General features: G+C 44.2%; 1 protein-coding gene across 3 annotated transcripts; it reads right to left on the bottom strand.

The window, feature by feature from the left end:
• camsap3 (calmodulin regulated spectrin-associated protein family, member 3) lies at positions 1 to 24,230 on the bottom strand. Of its 3 annotated transcripts, none has more exons than XM_030057423.1 (17): positions 23,717 to 24,230; positions 16,150 to 16,412; positions 10,208 to 10,348; positions 9,829 to 9,915; positions 8,344 to 8,482; positions 8,079 to 8,218; positions 7,875 to 7,959; positions 7,704 to 7,746; positions 7,521 to 7,591; positions 7,162 to 7,234; positions 4,959 to 7,077; positions 4,742 to 4,866; positions 4,071 to 4,363; positions 3,845 to 3,938; positions 3,142 to 3,260; positions 2,623 to 2,741; positions 1 to 2,492 (listed from the first exon to the last, which is right to left on the bottom strand). In XM_030057423.1, the coding sequence occupies exons 1-17, from the start codon at positions 23,847 to 23,849 to the stop codon at positions 2,193 to 2,195; spliced, it is 4,344 nt and encodes a 1,447-aa protein (XP_029913283.1). In that variant the 5' UTR covers positions 23,850 to 24,230; the 3' UTR covers positions 1 to 2,192. The 3 variants fall into 3 exon arrangements, with proteins under 3 accessions (XP_029913283.1, XP_029913284.1, XP_029913285.1); XM_030057424.1 differs by having other exon boundaries at positions 7,162 to 7,198; XM_030057425.1 differs by having other exon boundaries at positions 7,162 to 7,198; positions 7,530 to 7,591.

Genomic DNA, 24,230 nt, shown 5'->3' with positions numbered 1-24,230 from the left:
TTTATGATTTAAAAAGGATTTTTATTTGTCTGGTCCAGTTGCCAGGGAGAGATTGGTAGTCAGTGTATGAAACAAACAGTTACTGTGCTGGCACAGATGTCATGACAGAGCAGAAAGAAAAGGACAAAATAAGACATGAATGAAATGAATGAGTGAATCACCACCTTAACCAAAAAGGACATAAATAATAGAAATTGAAACTAAACATCAAATGCACCATCTAATCCATACCAAATAAATACACCTCTGGGTGACATAGTCATTTCTAGGGGAGAATTGCACAGAATCAGGATATAGTGTTTTGACTACACACATACTATTCTTTACAAACACATATATACAAACATCCACTAATTCCATATTTGCTCATTCATGCACACTTTAAATCAAGCATCTTACCTTTTTTTTTCTCAAAATTTTGCTCTGACAATTTTTCTCACACTGTATTGGAATCTCTTTTACACAATACATTTTTTCGAGGCAGTCTGTGATGTGAAACAAGACAGGACACATATGAGCTGCACCTGGTCAGCTGCTGTAGTGCTAAAGAAGGCAAGGGGAGAGAGCAAGGCCAAATTTCCACAAATTTTGTGGTTATTTTGGCCTGGATACCAGTAATTGCAAAGTGAAGGGCCTCTTCCTAATAGAATGGACACACTTGTTTAAAAAAATGGCCATTTACATTCCCCCATTCATAAATGAAGTCTCTAGGGACTCTGGAGAAGATGAGGGCTCTTAGAGTCCTGAATAATCCTTCATCAAGAAACCTACTGTTTATGTGCCAGAACACACAAACTGTGCATCATATAAAGAGACACAGCTTACTCATGAACTTCAGGATTTATTAATCCCTAGACTGAAGAATTCAGCAAGTTTCAGCTGTTTGACAATTTCTACTCATTTTCATTCACTCATTCTCTTTTCATACATACATCTCACTAAATGCTTAAGCAGCAGGCTAGCTTATTTGTAGCTTTCAAAGGTCAACTTACTTTATACAAATCATTGTCAAAAATCAAAGAAATCAGCAATAAACTGCATTCAATATATATTAAATCAGCACTGATTATCATTTTCACACAGAGCTGTATCCAGGTCATGATAAACACAATAACGCCCTCCTTCATGTTCCAGTATTGTTTCTCAAGATTAGCTCAGGTAACATTTCCATTCATCACATATTGAAAATGAAAAAAAGATACAGCAAGAGGAAAAAGTCAGATGAATTTCATTCTTCTTTCAGCTCTCAAAGGCTGAAGCGATTTGTCCAGCAAACACATGTCAAAGTTAGTATAAAAAAAAACATCCAGATGTCTACAGCTGAAGGAAAGTTGGAGCTGAATGGAGTGCACTCTTAACTATGGGGGCACAGGCAGTTTATAGGTGTGCAGGTCCACTGACAGACAACCACAGCAGCCACCAGTACCAGTGCAGCCCCCACTGGAACCACCCACTATGGTATTTTCTGGTCCTAACCAACCAGTGAAAACACCCCTAAATGGAATGAGTGGTTAGTGTGTGCCCTACATTCATAATAGAGCAGGGTTACCTGCTATTTATATTCAGCTGAGATCTCCTATCTGAGCTGAGCTGCTTGTCTCAGTAGATGAGAGAGAGAGAGAGCCCTGGAAGAAGAAGAAAAGGCAGCAAAAGGAAAAGCAAGTAGAATAGAGAGGGGGCAGGACTACTCAGGCCCAAAATATTGTTCTGTGGGCAAAGGCAGTGCAGTTGTCCCCTCTTACTCTCACCATGAGAGTCACACAAATGACTCAGGGGGGCAGGGTAAGGCAAGGCAGGAGGAGGAGGCGGGGTGTAAGGGAAAAGAGAATTCTTCATCCAGACAGTATCAGTCCAATTAAATTATTTTACAGTCTTGGTAGACCAGGCAGAACCAATCATAAGCTCCTGAGAGACCAAGCAAGAGGAACGGCTGAGTAAGTGACTGTAGTGATTGACTGTCCGGTCCTCTGTCTTGTGACGTATAGAATGGATTGAGTAATTCTCAGGATCCAGGTTGATAACTGGCAACAGGCCTATCCACTCTTTAACCATCCACTACTAGTATATCTGGGTAATGAACAAGTTAAAAAATCTGAAGTGCAACACTGGCCAAACATAGAGGTGGGTAAGGGTCCAGCTGAGAGTTGGTTCCCTGACTCATGGGGTCTTAAGCTGCATTGGAGATGAGATCTCTATTTGGGAGTGCCAAGCTTCTTAGGAGTTCCTGGGCGCTTCTGCCAAAAGTGGCTGGGGATGGTGAAGGCGTCAACACTCATGGACATGGTTTTGGACGGGATGGCAGTGAACTGCTTGCGGTCAGAGCTGTACTTGTAGATGGACTCTACCATTTCAGGAGTGATGATGCGGGGGCCAATACCAGTGAGCCGTACCATCTCCTCAGTTTCAGGGTTCATGGTGTAAACTGCGCGGAACTGGCAACTGGAATCTCTGAATAGAATGAGGAAGTGGTTGGCTGTGCTCTTCTCCATTTCCTAAAGAGTAAAGGACAGAGTGGGTCAAAACAGGAGTAATTGGGAATGTAAATAACCAGGGAACACAGTGACTTATAGCCTAATTAAGGTGGACTCCCCTTGTGGACTCTGTAACAGCAGAGTGGCTTACCTCTACAATCTTGTTTTTCTGTGGTTCATTGACCTTGCCGGCCAGGCAGCAGCGAGAGATAGCATTATGAATGATGAACTTGTTGGACTTAAAGCTAGGTTCCTTGTACAGCTTTGGTCCTGAAAGACAGAATTTACAAATGTCAAATAACCAGCAAAACAATGCTTGGCACTACATCTGAAAGACATATCAACATTACATTGAGCTCATGATACAATACTAAATATTATCTGGGATTTTGGATGTTACAACATTGTGATTTTAGAGGTTTAATTACAGTAAAGGGATGCAATTTCCTATTAGATTTATTAGACTGTTTGATTATTTGCCTCCACCTGCTTGGTCGTCATATCTGCTAATGACTGTTTATCAAAAAATGCTTGCATAAATACAGTATCTTATGAAAACAACAATAGTCATCCATACAATATTAAGATATTCAGTTGTGATATTTGAGTTACATATGCCTAATTGGTGTATATAATCGTAGGGTCTCATAGTAAGAAACAAATAACTCACCAGTATATTCTGGGATTGAGGCAGGAGAGGAGATGGTGGAGCCATTCTCCCAGTCCTTCTCCCCATTGTGGGCATTCATCCGTCCTGGTGACATCAGTCTGGAGGGAGAATGTGAGCGGCTAGAGGGACAAAAGAGTCTAATTAGGAGGCTGTGGACCATGAGTTATCGCATAAAATAGAACTTAGATCACTTCATCATCTTTAAACTTTTCACAAATTCCAGATTCTTCAAAATAAATAATTTCCAATCACCGGAATGCAACCATGTGTTGTAGAAACAGGGCTTTTTGGAGTGCATAAGCCAAAACGCATTACCATAAACTCCTTCCACACACTGTCATTTTGAAGGCTGAAGTTACAGGTTTTATACGATGACTGGGGCAGACCGGGCGATTGTTAAAATATATCTGTGTGCATCTTGTGTTGGTAGGAGTTTTTATGCCTATTGATGCATGAAGTTCGATTAAAATACAGTTTTCTAGAAAATAGAGATGATGCAATTACAATTTAAAAATATTAGGGAAAAAATTGCCCACAGTTTTACATATATCCTTTTAACAGATATATCACAATTAGTAAAAGATTTTTAAACCAGGTGTGAAAGTCATTTTTCATCTATTTCAGGCTGAAGAAGGATCTTCCTTCCCCAATGCATCCAGACATTTTTCAAGACAATGCAAACTACAGCCAATGGGCAGCTTACCTGGGAGACTTCCTGACTGCCAAGCCTCCAGCGTCATTAGCCATGGAGGAAAGGTTCATGGTGGAGTGGGAGTACACCTTGTTCAGCTTGGTACCTGCAGAGCAGAGGAAAAGACGGATGGAAAGAGAGATTAGAGGGACAAAAATGTACAGGTGGAAGTGTCAAGGGGGGAAGGTGAAATTATGAAAGTCAAAGAGCAATATGTGAGAGCAGTGGAACTATTTACCCATGAAGCCCTTGGCAGGGCTACGGGAGAGGACTGAGTCATCTCGGAACACAGTTTTGGGTCTCTGCTTCTTGACCCCACGAACTGTGGTGGGTTTCTGCCTTAGGACCTTGTCCAGATCCTCCATGATCTTGAGCTGCTGTCTCCTTTCATACTCCTGCCTGGTGAAGTCTCCTCTGCGTTGGGGGGTCCCCTCCGCTGGTGGGGTCCACGAACTTGGGGGAGTTCCTGGGGTCTGAGGTCTGTCTTCGTTTTTGTCCCCCCAGCCTTCAATGATCATCCACTGGGGCTTACTAAATTTACAGGAAGTGATGTGTAAATTTTAAGTACATGACACTAACATTGTGAAACAACTGAAGAGAACATTAAGAGATTTACAGAGTCAAACAGTGGTGGGTTAAGTTGGATTCATTTATTCACAGTAAGTCACTTCAAACTAAATTAAACCTCATTCATCAACTCATGTATTTAAATGTAATTTTTCTCAACTGTTTTCAATTATCAGCTGTAACATTTCATTGTAACTATCTTCAAATTTTGAATTTTATGAGAACATTCCTTTGTTTAACAGAGAATTGAGAATTCCAAACCTTCAGTGATACCACAATTATACTATTAAAACATGAATTTGTATTCAATTATGATTTCTGATAAGATTAAATATGTCTCACTTGGATTCTTTCTCCTTTTCCTGCTCGAGCTTGCGTCTCTTCATCTCTTCTGCTCTCTTCTGCTGTTTCTCCAGCAATGCTGCCCTCCGTTGAGCCATCTCATCCTCCGGTCGTACCTTGTCATCCTTATTGACAAGCAAAAAGAAGCAGTGTTACACTCATACTGGAAATGAAGAAATATTCAGAATGGCAGACAAAATAATATTCAGTCACTTACCTTAAAAAAGAAACCGACTCCTCCCTTCATCTCCGGTTCTGTCATGTCACTCATAGAATCAGAGAAGATGTCATGCCCTTGGTCTTCTTCCTCCCCGTCTCCTCTCAGAGCTGACAGGGAGATCTCAATCAGGCTGCTGCGTTTGCCATTAAATGCCGCTGCAGGAACGTCACTCTCGAAGGAGCACTCTGACGGGGCTCCAGAGCTGCTTGCCCCACCTGTAGGGCGCTCTGTCCTGGCCAAAGCCCCCTGTGAGGACCCAGCCTCCAGGTCCATGCTAAATATACTGTGATCATCATGAGAGCCTGCATCTGACAGTGCGTCCTCTGCTGGAGGAAGGGGAGTTGAGGTGGGAATTGGTGTGGGGATTGGAGTCGGTGAAGGGACAGGAGTAGGTCCAGATGAGCGCAGCTCATCCAGGTTGTCAGAGGAGCCAATGGAGAAGGACGAGGAAGTCTGGACCTGGCACTGCCAGGGATTTACACGGCGCAGGTGGGGGATGCGGTCCACGTTTTGAGGTGGGGTGAGAACCCGTGACAGGGCTGGGACTTTGACGTCTAGGGGTCGAGTGTGGTGGTGTTTGGGGCTTTTAGGGGGAACAGACTGGGCTCTGCGATGGACTTGGGGAGATTTAGGGGGAGTAGTGTGGTTTATGATTTTGCGGGATGGCGATGGAGAGGATGACGCAGAATTTAGGTCCCGGGTTGATTCTCGTGACAGGCGTGCAGGTGGAGGGGCTGGGGTGGAGGTTTTTGGGCTCTGTGGGATAACCCAGGATTTGTTGCTAGGTGCTGCAGCTTTCTTCCTGATTAGCTGGTTCTGTTGCTCAGACAGCCGATGCATGTCGCTTTGTAAGGAGCTCAGGGCTGCAGTCAGCTTGGATACGGCATTGTTATAGTCCCCTAAAGGAGCTACTATCTTCTCACCAGGTGTACCAGCCCCCTTCTCCCCTTGTGTACCTGCCTTGTCCTTGGAGAAAGTAACCTGTTTGTCAGGTCGAAGCCCTGCTTTAACATTACCCTCTTCCTCCACTAAGGGGCGCTGTTTGTCTTTCTCCTGCTGCTCTTCCCCCTCCATTTGAGCCAGTCTTTCTTCCAATGTCAAGCGACACAGGTCCTCTTCTGTGGAGGAGGTGCTGACTTGGCCATTTACTTCTTCCCCTTCTCCCTCCTCCTCACGCTGCTCCTTCTTCAACTGCAGAAAGGCACTCTTGCCTAGTCTTTGCCGGTGCTTTGCAAAAATGGCCTCAATGCGTTTCTTCTGGGCTTCAATGGCCTTGCGCTTCTCTTCAAGCCGAGCCCCAAGCTCAGACATCTCATTATTGAGTTGTGGGTTTTTGCTGGGGCTTTCTTCAGACTTCTGTGCCCAGGATGTCATCTGTGGAGCCTGGGGCTCACTGGCCTTGGGAGAATCCACAGTCTGCTTCTTCTTGCGCTCTGCAAAGCTGGTCATCTTCACACCACTATCAGATACTTCCTTGAGAGAGTGTGCACCAGCTGCAGGCGTCGCTGGGGTGGACTGGGCCTTAGGGAGGTCTTCTGAGGCATCCGAGTCTACACTGCCATCTCTCAAAACAGAGTCATCATCTCTTGAACATTCAGAGACGTTTCTGGTGCGACTGGGTTCTCTGGAATCTCCAGTGGGTCGGTACATCATTCCTGAGCGTGTTGGGGCGGAGCAGCTGATGGGTGTAGGGCTGCTGTTATGTCTAGAACTAGCAGGGTCATCAGGAGAGTGGAGGTAGAAACCATCAGGAGCACCATCAGGGTGTAAGCGAGGCTCCATCTTGCTTTCATTGTGAATAATCTGAAGGGCCTCTTCAATGGTAGGCAGCTCTCCTGTCTCGCTCTCTGCTAGGCCATTCTCCTCTGCCAGACGGGGAATGCTGGGAGTCTGAGTAGCCCAGGAGGCTCTCTGGGGTCCATTGGGACCAGGGGCTTTGCTAAGCAAATGGCTGAGGTCTTCAGGAGGGGTGTAGGGCACCCGGGTCATGGTCTGGTTTGCTGGATTGAGCTGGTCTGAGCTGACGGAACGGGTTATGACAGGGTTGCCCATTACGATGTCAACATCACTGTCAAGGCCAAAGGGAATGCTGAAGGACACTGCTGACAAGGGGCGGCTGGGCAGAAAAGCACAAGTAAGTATAAACACACTAAAAATAAACAGATACACACAGTGTGTAAGTAAATATATGGGGGCCTACCTGAGAGGTTTCTTGCTCCATGTCTTTCCAACTCCTTCTATATGAGACATTGAGGTAGACTGAGTCAAAGATCCTGAGTATATTGGGACACACACAGACACAAGTAAAGGCATGCACACCACGCAGGGATGCACAAATCAACCAAAACAATATACACCAATAATGAAAAAATAACAAAACACAATGACATTTCATATTGGTTAGTGCCAAATTACAACACATAACAATACACAAGGACCAGGCAAACAAGCACTGACCAACATGTGTGAAGGAGACAAGAACACAAACAGGCAAGAGGAAAAAAAAATAATAATACAAAAAGTTGATATAACAATTACAGAACTTGATGTTGCTCTTACCTGACACACCTGCTGGTGACGCAGGGGAGGAAATAGGGAGGAAGGGCTTCTTGAAGATAGATGGAGAGCCACTGTGCAAGATGACACCGGAAACAAAGAAATACTCTTGAGTTCATACAAGTGCTCTCTCTCAAAAGAATACACCAGAATACAAAGGTAAAAGGAGTAAAGAAGCTTCTGTACCTGTTACCACTCAAACTAGTTGGTGTTACTGGTCTGGAGCCATCTAGAGGAAAAGAAAAACCTTTATTAGAGTTTCTCACTGTTACTCCTGTTACTTGTTACTCCTGGGCATGCTGTGGTTTTACAAATAGGATTACAGCTACAAGGCACCATAAAACTGTTCACACGTACCTGCTGTGTCTATTGGCTGAACAAACTCTGGCCTTCGCACTTCAAACCAGTTAAGCAGCTCTGATAGGAAGCTCAACAAGTTGCACTGAAAACATCACACAGAATGTGTCAGCCAGGCATGAGGAGGACAATACCAAACTCAGTTTCAACAGATTTGCGGGTTTAGTGGTCAGTTCGGTGTTTTCGGGGTCTCTGTGCGTGTACCTGAAGCTCCTGTGGTGTGTAGAGCATGTCCTCCAGCATCAAGGGACAGCAGCTCTTCAGACAGCTGTCACAGAATTCACGAATAAACTGCAGGTTGTACAAGCTGTCTGCTGTAGTCATGGACTCCTTCATACAAACATCTTACATAGAGAGAAGATAAAAAAAAAAACATCAAAACTGACATACACACACACACACTAAGAAAAAAGACAAAGACAGTGCCATTCACCCTATTATGGCTCATGATTACAAGGTGTGCTGATACCTTCAAGTCTTAGCAGGCCCGGGCAGTAATAATGTATGACAGCAGCAAGAGCACAACCACTGGACAGGTCTTTGACTTCATTCACCACTGGGAAGATGGGTTTCTGTATGGACTGCATTTTATCTTTCCTGTAGCGGATCTGAAAAGATGAAAAGAGAGGGAGAGCTACTAAATGGGAAAGGCGGACTATTCTGCAGTGTGAAGTGCTAATGCCGTTAATGTTTGAAGTATCTGTTATATTAGTTGATATTAAAGCAAACAAAGCCAGGTCTCTGAAAACATAAGTGGATGCTCATTAAGTCTATATACACTAATGCAAACCGCCTCACGACACATAAAACGTTCAAAAGGAGTTCCAGTATGGATGAAAAGAGAAAACCAATAAACATCATGCTAATGTGTGAGGAAGGGAAGGTGTGCAGGCAAATGGCAAACGCCAGTAATTTAATCAGAGCATAAACAGTGAGGAATTTGTCAGTAGAAAGTGGGATGAGCGAGGGTCTCAGAAGGCAGAGCGAAAGAAAGACAGGAATAGAGAGAGAGAGTACACCAGGTAGAGCCACTGAAAACAGACAAACAGCTCACTGTCAGCACTGACCAGCTGACTAGAAGGCTGACTGTTATCATCCCCCATAGTCAATCTAAAACACACACACACACACACACACACACGCACACACACAGACCTCTCTCTGTCTCACGGAGGACCAGAGGAACAGGTTGTAAATGTCAATTTGAGGCCTGGTAGAGAACTGCTTGTGATTCATGCACCACTCGAGTATCAACAAACAATACCTTGCCCCTCCCAGTCCTGCCTCGCCCCATGACCTCGGCAAGGCGACGTGCGCAGTTTAATGCAGACTAGGATGTGGGGCACACTAGCATTCTCACACCAGCAGATGGGGAGAGAGAACACACTTGACCATCAGACATTTGCTGACAAAGTAGATGAAGAAACTGAAAGGATGAAGGGACAAGGGGTGGGAGGGTGGGGGTCAGGCTGCAGAAGAAAGCAGGGAACTTACAGGAACAAGTTTCCAGTACCAGCGAGTAGGACACTGTCGGAGAGGAGGAAGGAGGAAAGAAGACAGAGAAAGAGAGGAAAATGGGGGACAGGAGAACTATTAAGGCTACAGTGGTAGAACTAGACAAACGAGAAAGGGTTGTGATGATGGTGCCGAGTTTTTGAAATGAGAACGATAAAGGAAAAAGTGCCCTCTTCTTTAGCGTGTGCCAAAAAACAAATATTTGTTAGGTTTTTCATATTTGAGAGTGGTGCAAGGCTTGCGAGTTGGTAAGTGCAGCGATAACGACAATATGAACACATGATACGCTTAATACACTGCACTTCATGTGCTTGCTCAAAGTAAATGTTTTATGTAAGAGTAAAAAGCGCATAATCCCAGAGAGATTATGATGTGTTTGGATATGATGATGTTTAGCAAGAGTGAGAGCTATGCTGTGTGTGTGTAATGGAGTACTCACAGAGGGTTGAACAGGCTGGGGCTCTGTGCTGGCTTGAGATGGGTCACTCTGGGATCCCTCTGTACGCTCTCTTAGCTTCTGGTTTAACTGAGACAAACAGTAAGAAAACAAAGCATGGTTAATGTGAACTGTGTTAGTGGTCATGAGAATATATTGTAATGTTGTCATTCTTTTAAAATGCACTGAATTATTTCTTGTTTCTGAACCAAAAGAGACAGATAGGGGGTTTGCTGCATGTCATCCCCTCTCTCTCTCTGTCCTGTCTTTCCGGTTTCTCTCTACTGTAACTGTCCAATAAAACAGAAATGTCAAAAAAATAAATAAATAAATAAAATAAAGCCAAGAGAGAGATATTGCCCATTTCAGGCATGCTCCTTACCCCGTTAACCCAATGAAGCAAAGCCTCCTCCCAGCCGGAAGCTCCACCCAGCAGCTCGGCAGCACCGCACGTCTTCGCCACAGCCACAGTCTCCATAGCACCCACAGCCATCAGGGCATCCATCACGGCTAGGTGGGCATTCTGCACCAATCACATGGGAAAGAGAGGAGGAACTGTCAGGCACCAGGACACAGACACAGCGGAACAACAGAGCCCACACAGCATTTACAGCATCAATCAATTACTGCTAACACAATAATGCTGGCCAGTGACATTTCTACGGCTCTGGCAGTGCATGGCTCAGTGCTAATGCAGATCAGGGAAGGGGATTGCTCTTTGCTCCAGGTTATATACCACCCCCAGCCTCTAGGGGTCTCCAGGGTCCGGGCCTGAGTCAGCAAAAACACTGACAAGATGGGAACTAGTACGGGACTCCTCAGTAAGCACATGTATCAGTGTCTGTGGTTGAACTTTGGACCTACATTCACACAATCATGAAGGCGGAAATGGATCAATATAATATGATAACACCCCAGATATAAGGATTTCCATTCCTCAGCTGCTTTCTCCTTATTTGCTCTTTCCTTTTGTCCTGCTTCCCCCTTTACTCTGCAGTGAAATATGGCTGTATGACTCATGTGTGAGACTGCAGGATGAAATGAGGTACTGTAACTGGTTTGCCAGGGAAAACTAGAAGGAAATGCGCTCTGTGCCAGAAACAGGTATTACCCAGTTTCATAGTTTTGGCATGTGCATGACTGTGTCTTGTGTGTATGTGCGTGCATCAGAGCCACAACACGAGCGTAAAACCGACTTCAACTTTATTTTTTTTCCACACCACCACAGACACCAAACAGTAATACTTTTGCCAACATATATTTAACATGCCTGCACATTTCCAGCCAACATTCTCTCTGATAGTCAGGGTCCATTACAGAGCCCTTTCTAATACCCGAGGCCATTAAAACACGCCGCCAACAACATTATCAGCTCAGTCAGAGAAACCGTCTTCTAAACCCATTAGCTCATTAGTATTCATGCTCTTTTGGCAGCATTCCTACTCCTTAGCTCGTACTATTCTCTATCAAAATAAATCAAGAATTCCTTCTGTTTTGTCCAGCTTTGGACAAAACAGATTTTAGCAATGTTTGACTCTGGCTTTCCCCTGGTGCCAGATAATTAGGGGCTCCATGTACTTATTCTATCATCACATCTTTCGCCCTATCATCAATATCCCTCCATCTTTGTGTCTTCTATCTGTGTAACTCTGTGTTCTACATAATCTATACCAGTTGCCGTCTGACACAGCAGCAATGGGACCCCTCCCTCTTCACTATTGGCTGACAGCAACAGGCTCTGTGCTATAATAATTAACTCTGACCAACAGAGAACATAGGCGGGGTGCAAATAAACACATTCCAGTCAGGGGGCCATTCCTTCAATCCCCCAATCTTCAGGTTTGAGCCTAATCTGTGCAAATCAGTGCCTGCTCTGCATAACTACTTACAAATTCCACCGGAGAGCCCGGACGTTCTTACTTTAACTTCTTACGGTGCCCCTGCTGAGTGCTGATGACTCTGCTGCTGCATGCATGTGGCCTGTCTGTGTTTCTGTCTACTCAACCTTGATGTAAAGCGCTGACCTGAGCAGACCCATCACTGGGGCAGGGAGGGCAGACGATCCCAGCAATGGCTTGTCAGATAACACTGGGCCTGGCTCTCTGGATGTGCTGCAGTCAGTCACTCGGACCTGTGTGGCCTGTGCTGGCTTGCCCTACAAACACTGCTGCCAGGGCAAGAGATGCTGCTTGTATGTCTGTGAGACATGGCTTATATGCTGAAATGACCGCAGTGTAGAGGGGGACAAATAGTTTGATACAGAGACCAGATCTGAGGCAACTGCCAAAAGCGGGTCTAGGCAGAGCCAACCTGGATTGACTTATTCAGGGCACTGCTGCTTGGCAGTGATCATAGGCTGTCAGAGTAGATGGATGTTGAGCTAGATTCTGTCATTAATCGAACGATTGCTGCAGACCATATTATAACTATTTAAAATAAACTGATTTATCTTGGTTCCACAGTAATCTGCAGTGTAAAAGTATGTGAGAGTGAAGATTTGTGTGACAGGAGAGAGGATGAGTGCCCTGCCCTGTTGTTATGCTGTACAGTAATTATTCAGAGGGAGTAGAGGATAATTCATGACAAAAGAGAAGAATGAAAGGGGAGACGAAGGGGGGTGTTAGTGGATTTCCCGTCGGCAACCCTGGAGAGCCTGTTAAGCCAAATCACAAGTTTCCCTAATGAGGGGGGAGAGAGGAGCAACTCTGGAACACAGTGCAGAGCCTGCCAGATCACCATAACAACCAACCAGCTGACCCACAATGCATCTCAACGCAAGCCTGACCACAGCAGTGCTCGGCGCTCCAGGCTTAACACCGGCTCTCGGCTTGGAAACCTCCAGCCAGCACACAGTTAGCCCCCCACTAAACCCGATGTGACAGGCAGAGGAAAAATTAATACCCCATCAATTAACCACACCAACATGAAATCATTACGACACTATTTGGCAAATCTGCTTGCACATGTCAACAACAGAGCCAAGCAAAGAATGCAAAGGCATCTTGCAGATCATTAAGTGAGATTATGATGAAGGCAAAATCTGATTATGTCTGAAATATGACTTAACCCCATCCCCCCAGCCTAGCGCCTGATGCCTACTGGGGGAGCGATGGAGACAAACAAGGGGATCAGGCAGGTCTGGGACCCAGCAGGGGGTGCTGGACAGGAGGTCCTCTAAAAAACACATGGTTCTGTGAACACTAACATACCTTAATCTTGAATCAAGGAAGAGCAGTCTAAGTTAGCATTATCCAAACCCATTTGGATAATGTCCTATTTCATATAAAACACCACATTATGAGGTCAATTATGTCATCTAGCAAAACTGCTTTATTGTCTCCTCTCGAAACAAAAGCCATCACCACAGAAAAGTTTAATTACTAGGCTACATTAGTTTCCCCTCAGCTAAGGCCCATGGCAGAGCAAATGTTGTGAGATGATGTTTTGCATTCCTGATCCGGGGATAGAGTCTGCCACTTCTAATTTCAACTAAGCTCTTGATTGATGCTCGCTTGACCGAAAACCTGCCAACACAGCGGTATGATTTAAGACAAAGTGTCAGTGCCTATCCAAAACCAACAGGGGTTCAGAGAGGGTTAGCCGCATTATGGCTACATGACTTACTTTGTCACAGTGGGAACCAGTGCATAACCCCAAGTATAGATCTATCTAGCATAATCCATAACAGTCTATTTGCAATAAATAATTATGATTACATAGCAGTTAAAAAGCAAAACTACAAAAGTGACAAACTGGCTTGATTTTTCAAGAGAGGCTACATGCATGCTAAGTTAGTGGTCGTCTCTGGTGTGTCATCCACTGGTGGATGATGACGTTCAGTCTGGATGGCAGATTATCTCTAATCTTTACAGATCTTTATCCTCAATCTGAGGAGTGATGGGGGCTGGGCCACCACCAAGGGGACAGCTATCAGTTAAGATGTATGACAAACACGAGATGGAGCGAACTGGACGCCCCATCACTGTGGACGACTCCAGAGAAGGAAACACTGTCTACAAAGCTTCCCTTTCAGGATAACCCTACACTTGTGCATTTATATGTATGGCACAGCGTTAGCTGAGGTTGAGCATGCTTCGAATAGCAATGATGTAAGATACGTGAGGTATCAATGACAGAAGTAAATTGTCAATAGAGCATGCACGTCTGGAGAGATTAAATTACAATTACAGAGTGGCTGTCATTCATGGCTCAAGCATGGCTCAACATGGGTGTCTGCGGCTTGTGTCTGCATATACGTGCACTATTGTCATGTGACTATTTGACACAGATACTATATGTAGAGCTTTAATATCAAGCAGTGCTGCAGCAGATTGCTGCTGCTCCAAAGCCGTTTACTGGCCAAGGCCCACATTGTTGCTCCATCCTTCTAATGCTGCTGCTGCATGACCCACTTTCTCTGCCTGCCACACTGCTGCTACAGTGCCAGTTAGCAGCAGGCATGCTCAGAGAGCAGCCCAGGGACGGGCAGTGGCTGGGAAGCTCACAGCACTGCAGCGAACAGTAAATGCAGCAGCAATAACATTAACAGACAAGTTTGGGGGTTTAGCGACAGGGCTTTGACAGCTCAGATGCTCCACGGTCTGGCCTGGCAGTATCACCCAGAGGTGAGTGGCATACAAGCAAGTAGATAAATACACACTCACAAAGAGTTGTAACATTATGACATTAGAGCAACAGCACTCTAACAAGAGTCATACTGTGGGGTTCAGCAGATTATCACCATGACTGCCATTTTATCACCTTTTACTACATTATGCCTGTCTTTGCCAGTGCATGCCTTGTAAGCACACGGGGGTATGCAGCCACCAGGAGGTCAGTCTAGTGACATCAAATTACTTGGTTATTAAATAAGTACAAGAAATGTAAGGCAACTTGTCTTTGTAAAGCTGTGTAAGTACATACAGCTATGTACTGTATAGGGGCAACAAGACACACAAAGGGGTGGACAAAGTCCTTCACAGGGAAAGAACAATTTTGTCATTTTCAGCTATTTTGAGCTTCATCGGTTTCAGGGACACATTGCAGATGCCACACACAATTTATTAGGCCCGTGTCGTATGTACCCTAACTGCAATTCACAATTCATACAGCACAAGCAAAGTGACAAGTGCTGGAAAGGCCACTTGAGAGGGGCAGTAAAGCACTTGAAAAACACAGCCACATAAAAGAGGAAGAAGAACTTTATTGATTAAAATCCTGGTGAAGGCCACATGCAGAAAAATGCTGGTTTTAATCACCTTGTTTTTTGTTGTTGCTGTTTTTTCCAGGGGGTGGGGATATTTACATCAGATCATTAGTTGCAGAGACAGTCACGCAAACAGCTTTCACCTAACTACAAGGAGAACACTATCCCCACAGATCCCTGGAGCCTTCCTCCGTGGCTTTCAAGACACTGCCAGTATGGGCATGAACCAAGATAGATAGGGAAAGGAGGTTATATGTCACTGCATAATGAAGTCTGTTTGGAGGGAGGAATTGTACTGAATACTTCAAAATTAGGTTACAGCAAAGATCTGCCCTGACAACTGATGCAACAAAGCAGCAGAAGCACCATCAAAGCTAAAAGGTTCCCTTTCTTGCGGGGAACCACAACAGGTTATTTGAAAATAAACTTAGCTCTCTGGACATGAAAAGCTGGAGAATTTAAGACCGTATTATCGTGTGTACTACAGAGAGAGCAAGAAAGAGATTCAGTGTCAAGAGAAGACAAACCAGTTTCTCTTGCCTCAGCTCGCTGAGCCAGCCCTGAGCATTCTCTCAGCACAGCATCTCCAGTTTCACCAGAACTGTTCCGCCATTGTTCTCCATCTGATGGGGACCACCTATTGTATACCTCTCCAGGCTCTCCCTCCCTCCCTCCCTCCCTTCCACACTCTGGATTTAAAGCTGTCATCCCCCAGTGTCAACCTGGGCTGCCCTAGTCCTCACAGCTGGATCCACTCATCCTCAGGGATCAGCGGGGGGCAGCATGTTGGAGAGGGGGCCAGGCTGAAATGGGTGGGGGTCTTTTTTGATGTCCTTTAATCCCTAAAATCAAAGCATAAACAAGTCCCTACATCCACAAGCCCAACCGGCCACCTTTATTTTTCCATAGCCCCCTGGGTTGCTGTGAAGAGAGATACTCTTGCACTGATCTAGACATGAGGGGCAGTTTCTAGCCCAAAAAGCTTTGACGTCCCCTTCAATCAGTCTGTGGGGAACACCACCCATAAACTTGCCTGCTAGAATGACATGGAGTGTTTATTCTTCCTATAGCCAAGAAAAGATTATAAGTCCCAATATAAACACCACACCCCTTTTTACCATTTTGATGGGTTTGTGTCGGAGGTCAGCATCCGTCACTGCCGTGTCCTGGTCTTTTGGGGCTATTCCTCTCTTAGCCAGGAGCTGCAGCAAGGCGGCATTGTCTTTAGGGTGTGCCTCAACCCCGGCACTCCCCAGTAACAGGCTGTAGGTGCGGCAGTAGAGCTCTGAGGACAGCAGGAGGCGTGTGACGGGCGGTTTAAGGTGCTCCTGTTCATACTGGTCACAGTAGAAGGGGTCTCGCAGCTCCACAGGTACATTCTCTAACAGGAGATAAAACACACAGATGCAGTCAGGTAGATTCTTGGGAGGAGTAACTCTCTCTAAGCAGTGTTTTCAACTGCAGTTGCCAGGACTACGAGTGTAATGGCTCAATAAATCTTTTGCACTGCAGTTTTTGGGTAACAATTTCAGTTTCGGTTCAATTTGTTTTGTACATTAGGGGAAAAAAAATCCCACCACCTTTTCCAATGTTCTCTGTACTTTGTCGAATTTGCAAAAATAAGTTTTTTTGTTTCAGAGAATTGAGGTAAAGAAAAAAACAACAACAATGCAAAAGCCTACAAATATCAAAAAAAAACATCAGTATATTCATTAATTATCAGCTGTGTGGGTGGTTAGATGTCTCTGATACAGTGGATATGTTTTAAACAAGGCACTTTGTAGCATGTATTTTGCATTGGACGATTTGTTTTTTTACCCTTCAGTTTTGCACCGCAGTCAGCGATTCTCATTATTATTATTATTATTAATGTTATTCTTATTCAGCTCAGTTTTACACCCCTTCTCAGGACCTCAGGCACTGCTGGTTTTGCATCCTAACAGGTAGTTAATTGCATTCACCAATTTACAACTGCAACAAGTCAAAAAATATGTCATGGGTGAGACAGAAAAATGAGATGAATGAATTCTCTGAATGCTCTTGTAATGGGACAGGGAGTAGGCTATATGGTGCGAACACCTCCTATCATTTCCCAGTCCCCTTCTCTTTTCAGACAATGAACACCACAAATAAAGATAATTATTTTACAATAAAAGGTTATGTAACAGAATAACTACCTTTGCTGGCTTGAAAACTCGCTTTCTGCAAGGTGCAGTGGCAGACTAAGACAACTGGTATGTACCCTACAGCTACAACCATAAGAGTGAGTGAGCAGAGCAGGGTTAAATGAAGCAAGATTGTATGAGTGTGTGTGTGTGTGTCTGTTTGTGTATGTGTGTGCATCTACAGTAAGTGCGAGTGAAATGGAGCCAGGAGAAAGGCTAATGCTGGCGGCAATGCTAATCCCAGTGACTGAATCAAAAGGCCAGAGTTCCGTGGATGTGGTGGCAAACTTGATACACAGGTTGCAACTTCATCTTTCCAGTATTTAAAACCATGTATTTCCTTGTGTGAAAACTCAAGTGGTCACAAATGCCACGGTGTCAAGTCTCCTTTCACAATTAAGATATTATGGTGCGTCCAATTGTCCAGATTCATGCAACAGCTAGTGAACATATCCAGTAATAAGCAGGCATCAAGGTCAGTGGGACGTGATGACATACTAGCTCAGACGTTGGCATCTGCAGATTATGACATACACTGCCAATTGTTTTTTTAACGCTTTGAAAAAAAAAAAAAAAAAAAGTTTTTTGGACAAACTTTCTCTGAAACTTTCTATTTCACAGCTTCACAGAGCTGATGTAAACCCATGTATTTCAAAGAACAATGATGCAATGTGAACCAATGTTGCAAACACAAACCTATAAAATGGAAACAAGGAAAAATCATATTCCGTGTCTTGACCAAGAGAAAGTGTGGTAAAGCCATATATAGCACTATCAGCAACGAGCCAAAGATTGTTAAATAGAATTAGAATTGTTATTCTTTCCTCTGTGGAAATAAGATCAGAGCAAACATTATCCTGAAACACACCCAACAAAGCTTCTGTCAAACTGGTTCCTCGACATTCAGACCCGAAGAAACCGGTACCAAATCCAATAGCCTACATCTGCACAAAAAACATCCTGGACAAGGCAGCTCTGTTTTTCAAAGGGCCCTGTGGTCAAAAGTTCAAAAACTGACACACCAGCAGCTTGAAAATGGAAAAGAAACACACACATGAATGTGTCGCGTGTATACCTGAGAGCCTGAGTGACTTATGTGTGTGTCTGATTGAAAAGAAAGACCGATGCCAAGGGACTAGTGAGGTGTTACATGTTGTTGTGTCACTAAAGTCCTACAATGGATCCACTGACAACAGACAACACAATTACACACCCAGCCTCACAACAATTAGACAATGCCCTGGCCTCTGTCTCTTCAGCTCACTCTCACTCTATGATGACTATATGTTTTGAATTATATTGAGTCACGCCGCATTGTCCACTTTGTTGTCAATATACTATTGTGTGCCTTTATAGCACTAAACTAACCTTTGGAATTTAAACATTTAGTCTCAGGTACAGGTAGCTTAGACAAAACAATGCACATGGAAAAATTAAGAGAAACCATGGTCCCACAATGACATTGTGTAAAAAATAGAAAAATCTACCCAGAATGCAAAGCTGGATGCAAATGCCACAGTTCAGCGAGATGAATGAGGTTGATACGGGCATGATTTCCCTATGGGACAGTCTGGCGATGAATGACTACTCTGTGTGTCACGTCACATCACAGAAAAAAAATGGGCGAAAAACAGAAAGCTTGCAAATTCATGCACCATTTCCAAAAGCTATGCACCTTCACTCCAAAGCAACACCTAAAGTGAAAAAGTAAAAGGAAATGGTGTGGAAATGGTGGCATGAAAGGCAAGCAAGCACTAGCCAGAAAAAAGTACAACTTCTCCATAGTGTTGATATCAACACAAACCTAGGGTAATATTTAGATAGCAAACACTACTGTCTGTGAACTTACACAAACTGGAGCAACAGCCTCTCTGTCACTCTCACAGGTCATGGGTTTGGGGCCTATCTATTGGTGTGGGGGAGAGGGCAAAGGTCAAATATGTGCATGCAAATAATTCTGTAGACTTAACATTATCAGGGTGGTAGAAGGAACATGGAGACCACCACCTAAGCGGAGGGGTTCAAGCCCTCATGTCAGCAAATATCTGCCTTACTGAAGCATCATTGAGCAAAGCACTGAATCCATACAACCTTGAGGGTCCCCGCGCTTTATTTAGCTGACCCTGAACTGTCACCTCCTTGCAGAGGAGGGAAAGCAAAAAGAACATTTCGCTACAGAAATCAATCGAGTATCACACTGTTATTGTTGAGACGTCAAACTGTTAATATTGAAAGATCATGGCCCAAAAGTTGATGCTTGACATAATTCAGGAAAGAACGATTATATGCACATATGTGTGTATTATATGTATGTGTGCGTGTGCGAGGGGAGGGTTGCGGGAAAGACAGGTCTAAAGGGTTTGGACCGCATTTGAGCCCAGGCCGCTCAGGCTAAATTTGCCTCAGCAGGACGTGGTATGTGAATGGTGAGGAGGAGGGGCAGTACGCTGTTGTGGGGATACTTTAAATTCAATCAACATAAATCAGCACATTAATATTTACTGTCATTTATAGAGTCCAGTTAAGCTGGTATGACTTGTCTTCATGGCTGCAGTCAGCTCAGCAGTGTATCTCATATCTATACTGACTTGCATGCCTGGTTTGATAGCCTGCTGATAAAAGGGATCATGTGTCCCTCTACCTAATTGACTGATTGAGCTAGCATGCTGGTCATGTCACAAACATTTCAGACACGTGTCTGACAGTAATCAACAGCCACGAAGCAACACAAACACATCCAAACTTGGGTCAGATAAAAAGCAGTGTGCATTAAGCTAGCTCTTGTGGGGGTATTCAGTGAAGGTCCCACTTTATACTTAAGTGGACTGACCAGCGTTGGATATCAAGAAGGTTGTCATAGTAACAATGAACATTAAGAAGTGCTTTGCATTAATTATATGGCACAGCAGTCTGCAAAAACCTGCTGGATTGAACAATCTAAGCTGTCAGGCTGTCTTGCAGGAACCTTTCAAGAATCCTGGCATGGATTCAATAATTCATAAGACCTCAGATGTGCACATGTGCAATGTTAGTATTGCCTCAAGAACCTGGGCCTAAAATGGCAATGATATTGTATGTGTTATCTGAACTCTCATAAGCCTTGCTTAACCAATATGAAGTAGCATTATCTACCTGCAGTCTCCCAGATTTGAAAATACTGTTTAGGGAGTATTTTTACTTACTGTGCCACATTCTGCAAAATGAATACTTAACAATACCTGTATTTGACAAGGTCACAGCCAGCAGCTTCTACATGTGTTTTGGAAATTTGAGTTATAAAAGTCTTCATCATGTGGTGGAAAGGACCAAATGGGAACAATTATATGCTCTCGTTTTAGAACAAAGCCAGGTCTTGTTTTAATGCCCCAAAGTCTAGCAGTGGTGAGAAGGGCTGTGTTATTCTGTAACACACACGTGACCTCTGCTCCTCAGTGATAATGCTAATCCCAACACCTGACTGAAAAAAATGAACTGACCTAAAGCCTCTTGCCATAAGATTGGCAGAAACATACATAACTGTCAACAGCGCAAACATGGTAGGCCTGTGAGAAGTCATTTAGAGCTGTAATACTGTTAGTACACAGCACATCTGGACCAGCATCCACTGAGACACAGGCAGCTGTAAAACCAAAGATGAAACATCAGGCAACCGCTAGCTCATACCCTCAAGAAATATTATCTCAAGTAATCAATACATTTCAGTTACACCAAATGATTTGACTGTAGGAAAAAAAAATCATTCTCCCTTTTCCCTTGACCAAAGGCGTAAAACTGACAATTATAACTGAATCCACTGAAACCAATGATCATGTATTATCACTGCACCATCTGCATGTGACAGCAGTGTTGAACAGGACAAAGCAGACCACTGTAAACACCTCAAACATCATGCATATGAGGGGTCTCACACTGACCTGTAAATTCAGAGCCACTTAGCCATAATATGACATTTGCAACACCCTTGGGCATGCTGTAGCCCATCACCCACCACAGCCATGCACTGCAGACAAAAGCTTTTGAATAATTTACCAATTAACAATGCTGTATCACAGAGTGGCATAACATTTAGGGAGAAAATCCTTCAATCAGAGGATGCGGGTAGAAACCCTAGTTTCTGCAGGCATTTCCCTGCAGCAGTGTCAAGTCCAACACTGAATCCCTAACAGCTCCTAATACACACTTCAGTGCTGCTGACCTCTGTCCTCCCTGTGGAGAGCTGCTTGTGAAAAGAGAATTTCCTAACAGAAACTTTTTTTTTTTTAGGTAACATATTAATACTATTATCTTGTCACATCTTGCACAAGCCAGTCACTGCATCACAGAGTTTACCTTAGTTTGTATGTTTTAAACCAGTGTCAATTTGCTAAAAACCAATAGCATGCCAACATCCGTCTCAGGTCTTCCACTCCTGTTGACTCACCAGTTGCACTGAACAGGAAAGGATGACTAATCATTCCAACAGGATTCAATATGATCCAAGCAGCTTTGTAGCTAGGTGGAGCTAAAGCAACAGGTTTCAAGCGTACTAAACAAACACGGGTTTTACAACATCCATGTACAAAGAAGCTTCAATTTCATTGCTGGAATATTCCAAGGACAATATAGAGACGAGACTGATGACCAGAAGAGCGGGGATAAGATGGGCCGTATATTCTGATATGCTGTGCTCAGATGGAATATAAGCAAGCACAACAGACACTGTTATTGTGCAATCAAAAGGGAAAGTTCACGAGAGCACTTTTCCTCCAAAGCTGGAAACAAGAGAATCAAGAAGATCTGGTCTCTTTTCAAAGTAAAGACACCAACTCATAGCTGAATTATGAGGCACTCTTTGATCAACTGTCAAGCTTGATTACCCTGCTTTGTAGCTTTGAAAGTGACTTATCCATGCTCACAAATCCAAGATCATGGCCAGTCTTACTATAGATTACTAAACCGGCATATTAACTTTTAGTCTAAATGAGAATAAGAATCTTTTGGGCTTGTTTTGTTTCGTAAATCGTCATTAGGCCCTACCCTCCTCCCAGTGTAGGCTAAGCTACAGTCTGGTTGTACAGAACACCGCACATTATTTGCATAAAACACTGGAGAGGTTTGTGGCCCACATGAAAGCCCATTTGCGGCCTATACTGCCATCATTAAGTTGATTAAGACTAGATGACCTGGTCTGGCTGCCGCTGTGCTATCTGTTGTTCGACCCGGCTGTGTTTCTGGGAAGCCACTTGGTGATGTCATTTTGACTTTGCAGGAAAATATCAGCAGTTCAACGCTATCTCAGCAGGGTCATCGAGCTGATGATGAGGAGCACACTGCGCTACCAACAGTGTCAGTCCTCATTCCTTTAGCTTGGTATGGAGGGTGACTTTGACCAGAGGGCGTGGTTCAGGTGGTAAGCAAAGCAGACAGAGACAACAGAGAGAGAGAGAGGGAAAAAAAACAGCAGCCTGGAGGTCCCTGGAACCATGTCCTGGGATTGCGTAACACATAAGTCAGGTTGTTCAACTGAAACACCCTTACCAGCCAAAACTGAGTGACTAAAACTTAGACTATTACCATAGAACTGACTGACCCTGAGCTTTTATTTACACACACACATCTCAGCATGGCACATTGGTGCTTATTCTTAAACAGGATTGCTTTGCTGCTTTCTCTGTGAAATCTGCTGGCCACCAGATAGGCCTATAAAACAAATTCTCCTATGTTAATAGACTTATCTCTCCAAGGTCAGTACAGGCACTATTTTAAGATAAAGTTCAGGGAAACCGAGGCACAAACATGTTTTATGATAAGTCTACTGTCTACAGCAAAAGGATGTTTTTTCAAGTGGGTGTGTTTGCGCATCATTGAAAGGCCGGATGGTTCCTCAGAGGCGCCTCATGGGCTTTGTTGACTATTGGGACACTTGAGGAAAATTCCCTTTTGATGCATTTTGTATTACAGCCTCTGCAGTCTATCTGCTCTAGTAGGCCACAAAATCGTAAATATGCACTATTTTGAGTCGTCTTTTCTATATGTGGGAGGAAGGATATTAGTAGCTGTCAACACTGGGAGTGAATAACAGTCCTAAAACCCATCTACGCCCCTTGCTGCATGTTTGTATGAAGCCAAATCGCATAAGAACATTTAAGCATACACAATAGGCTGCAATTTATGGCCGATGTCTGGCTGCTGGAAACACGACAGAGTGGGTTAGCGTGATATGGCCTAAGAAGGAGGCCTTTTTTTTTTTTTTTTTTTTGGACACATACCTATCAATTGTGACCACCCACTGCGAGAGAACAAATGACATGTGTACGAGTTATAAATGCATACAGGGCATGGTCCCCCCCTCCTTTCATCTGCTGCTGCTCTTTGTGCCCAAAATCGCTGAGCTTTACATACAGCGCAGTTCACCTTCATGTATCCGCTTCGGTAAACTGCATATAAACATTGGCGGACTACAAAGGGATGGTGGTTTTCAAAAGATCTCCATGAATAGGGTTATGGATCACCAGGGCCTGTAGCCTGGAGTGTAACCTACCTGCATTGCCGTAGGACTTTGCCAACAGCCATCCGACACTTGCACATATTTTTGCCTTAGTACAATCATACAAATCCAATGGCTTTATGTCCGGGACTACAAAAGTCTTCCTCATGGCATTGGAGTCCACCATAGCGAGTCTGTAGAAAAAAAGGGGGAAAAGGGGGGAAGCAGTAGTGGCCAAAAAATTAAAGGCTACGAGGCAGTATAAAAATTCAAGCAGTCATTCTTCCAGCAGACTACTCCATAGCACAGGAGCCTGGAATACGGATGTGGATACGCGTTTCGTCGGGGAAAAATATCCGCCCCGGAGCTGCTTCCAGTTCAAGGAACGTCCCTTTCTCGCCGGTTTCGGGGTGGAAACCACTCTTTAAATTACGCCTCACAGCCTAATGAAGCCCACCGGGTTACTAGAGAAAACCGGAATATTCCCCTTGTTATTGCCCTTCGTCCGCATTGCTGTGTAGTCAGTCCGCTGGAAGCAGCTCCACCGAGAGCCCCGCCGATGACTGAT

The sequence above is a fragment of the Myripristis murdjan genome, chromosome 8 (assembly GCF_902150065.1).
Source record: "Myripristis murdjan chromosome 8, fMyrMur1.1, whole genome shotgun sequence".
NCBI classification, from domain to species: domain Eukaryota; kingdom Metazoa; phylum Chordata; class Actinopteri; order Holocentriformes; family Holocentridae; genus Myripristis; species Myripristis murdjan.
This window is presented reverse-complemented; position numbering and strand designations above follow the sequence as displayed.

Coding starts and splice junctions, on each gene's coding strand:
- camsap3 (XM_030057423.1), bottom strand. CDS start 23,849: ATGGTGGACTCCAATGCCATGAGGAAGACTTTTGTAGTCCCGGACATA. Junction 4,364..4,741: donor GAAAAGGAGAAAGAATCCAA/GTGAGACATATT, acceptor CTGTAAATTTAG/TAAGCCCCAGTGGATGATCA. Junction 2,742..3,141: donor CTCAATCCCAGAATATACTG/GTGAGTTATTTG, acceptor TCTGTCTTTCAG/GACCAAAGCTGTACAAGGAA.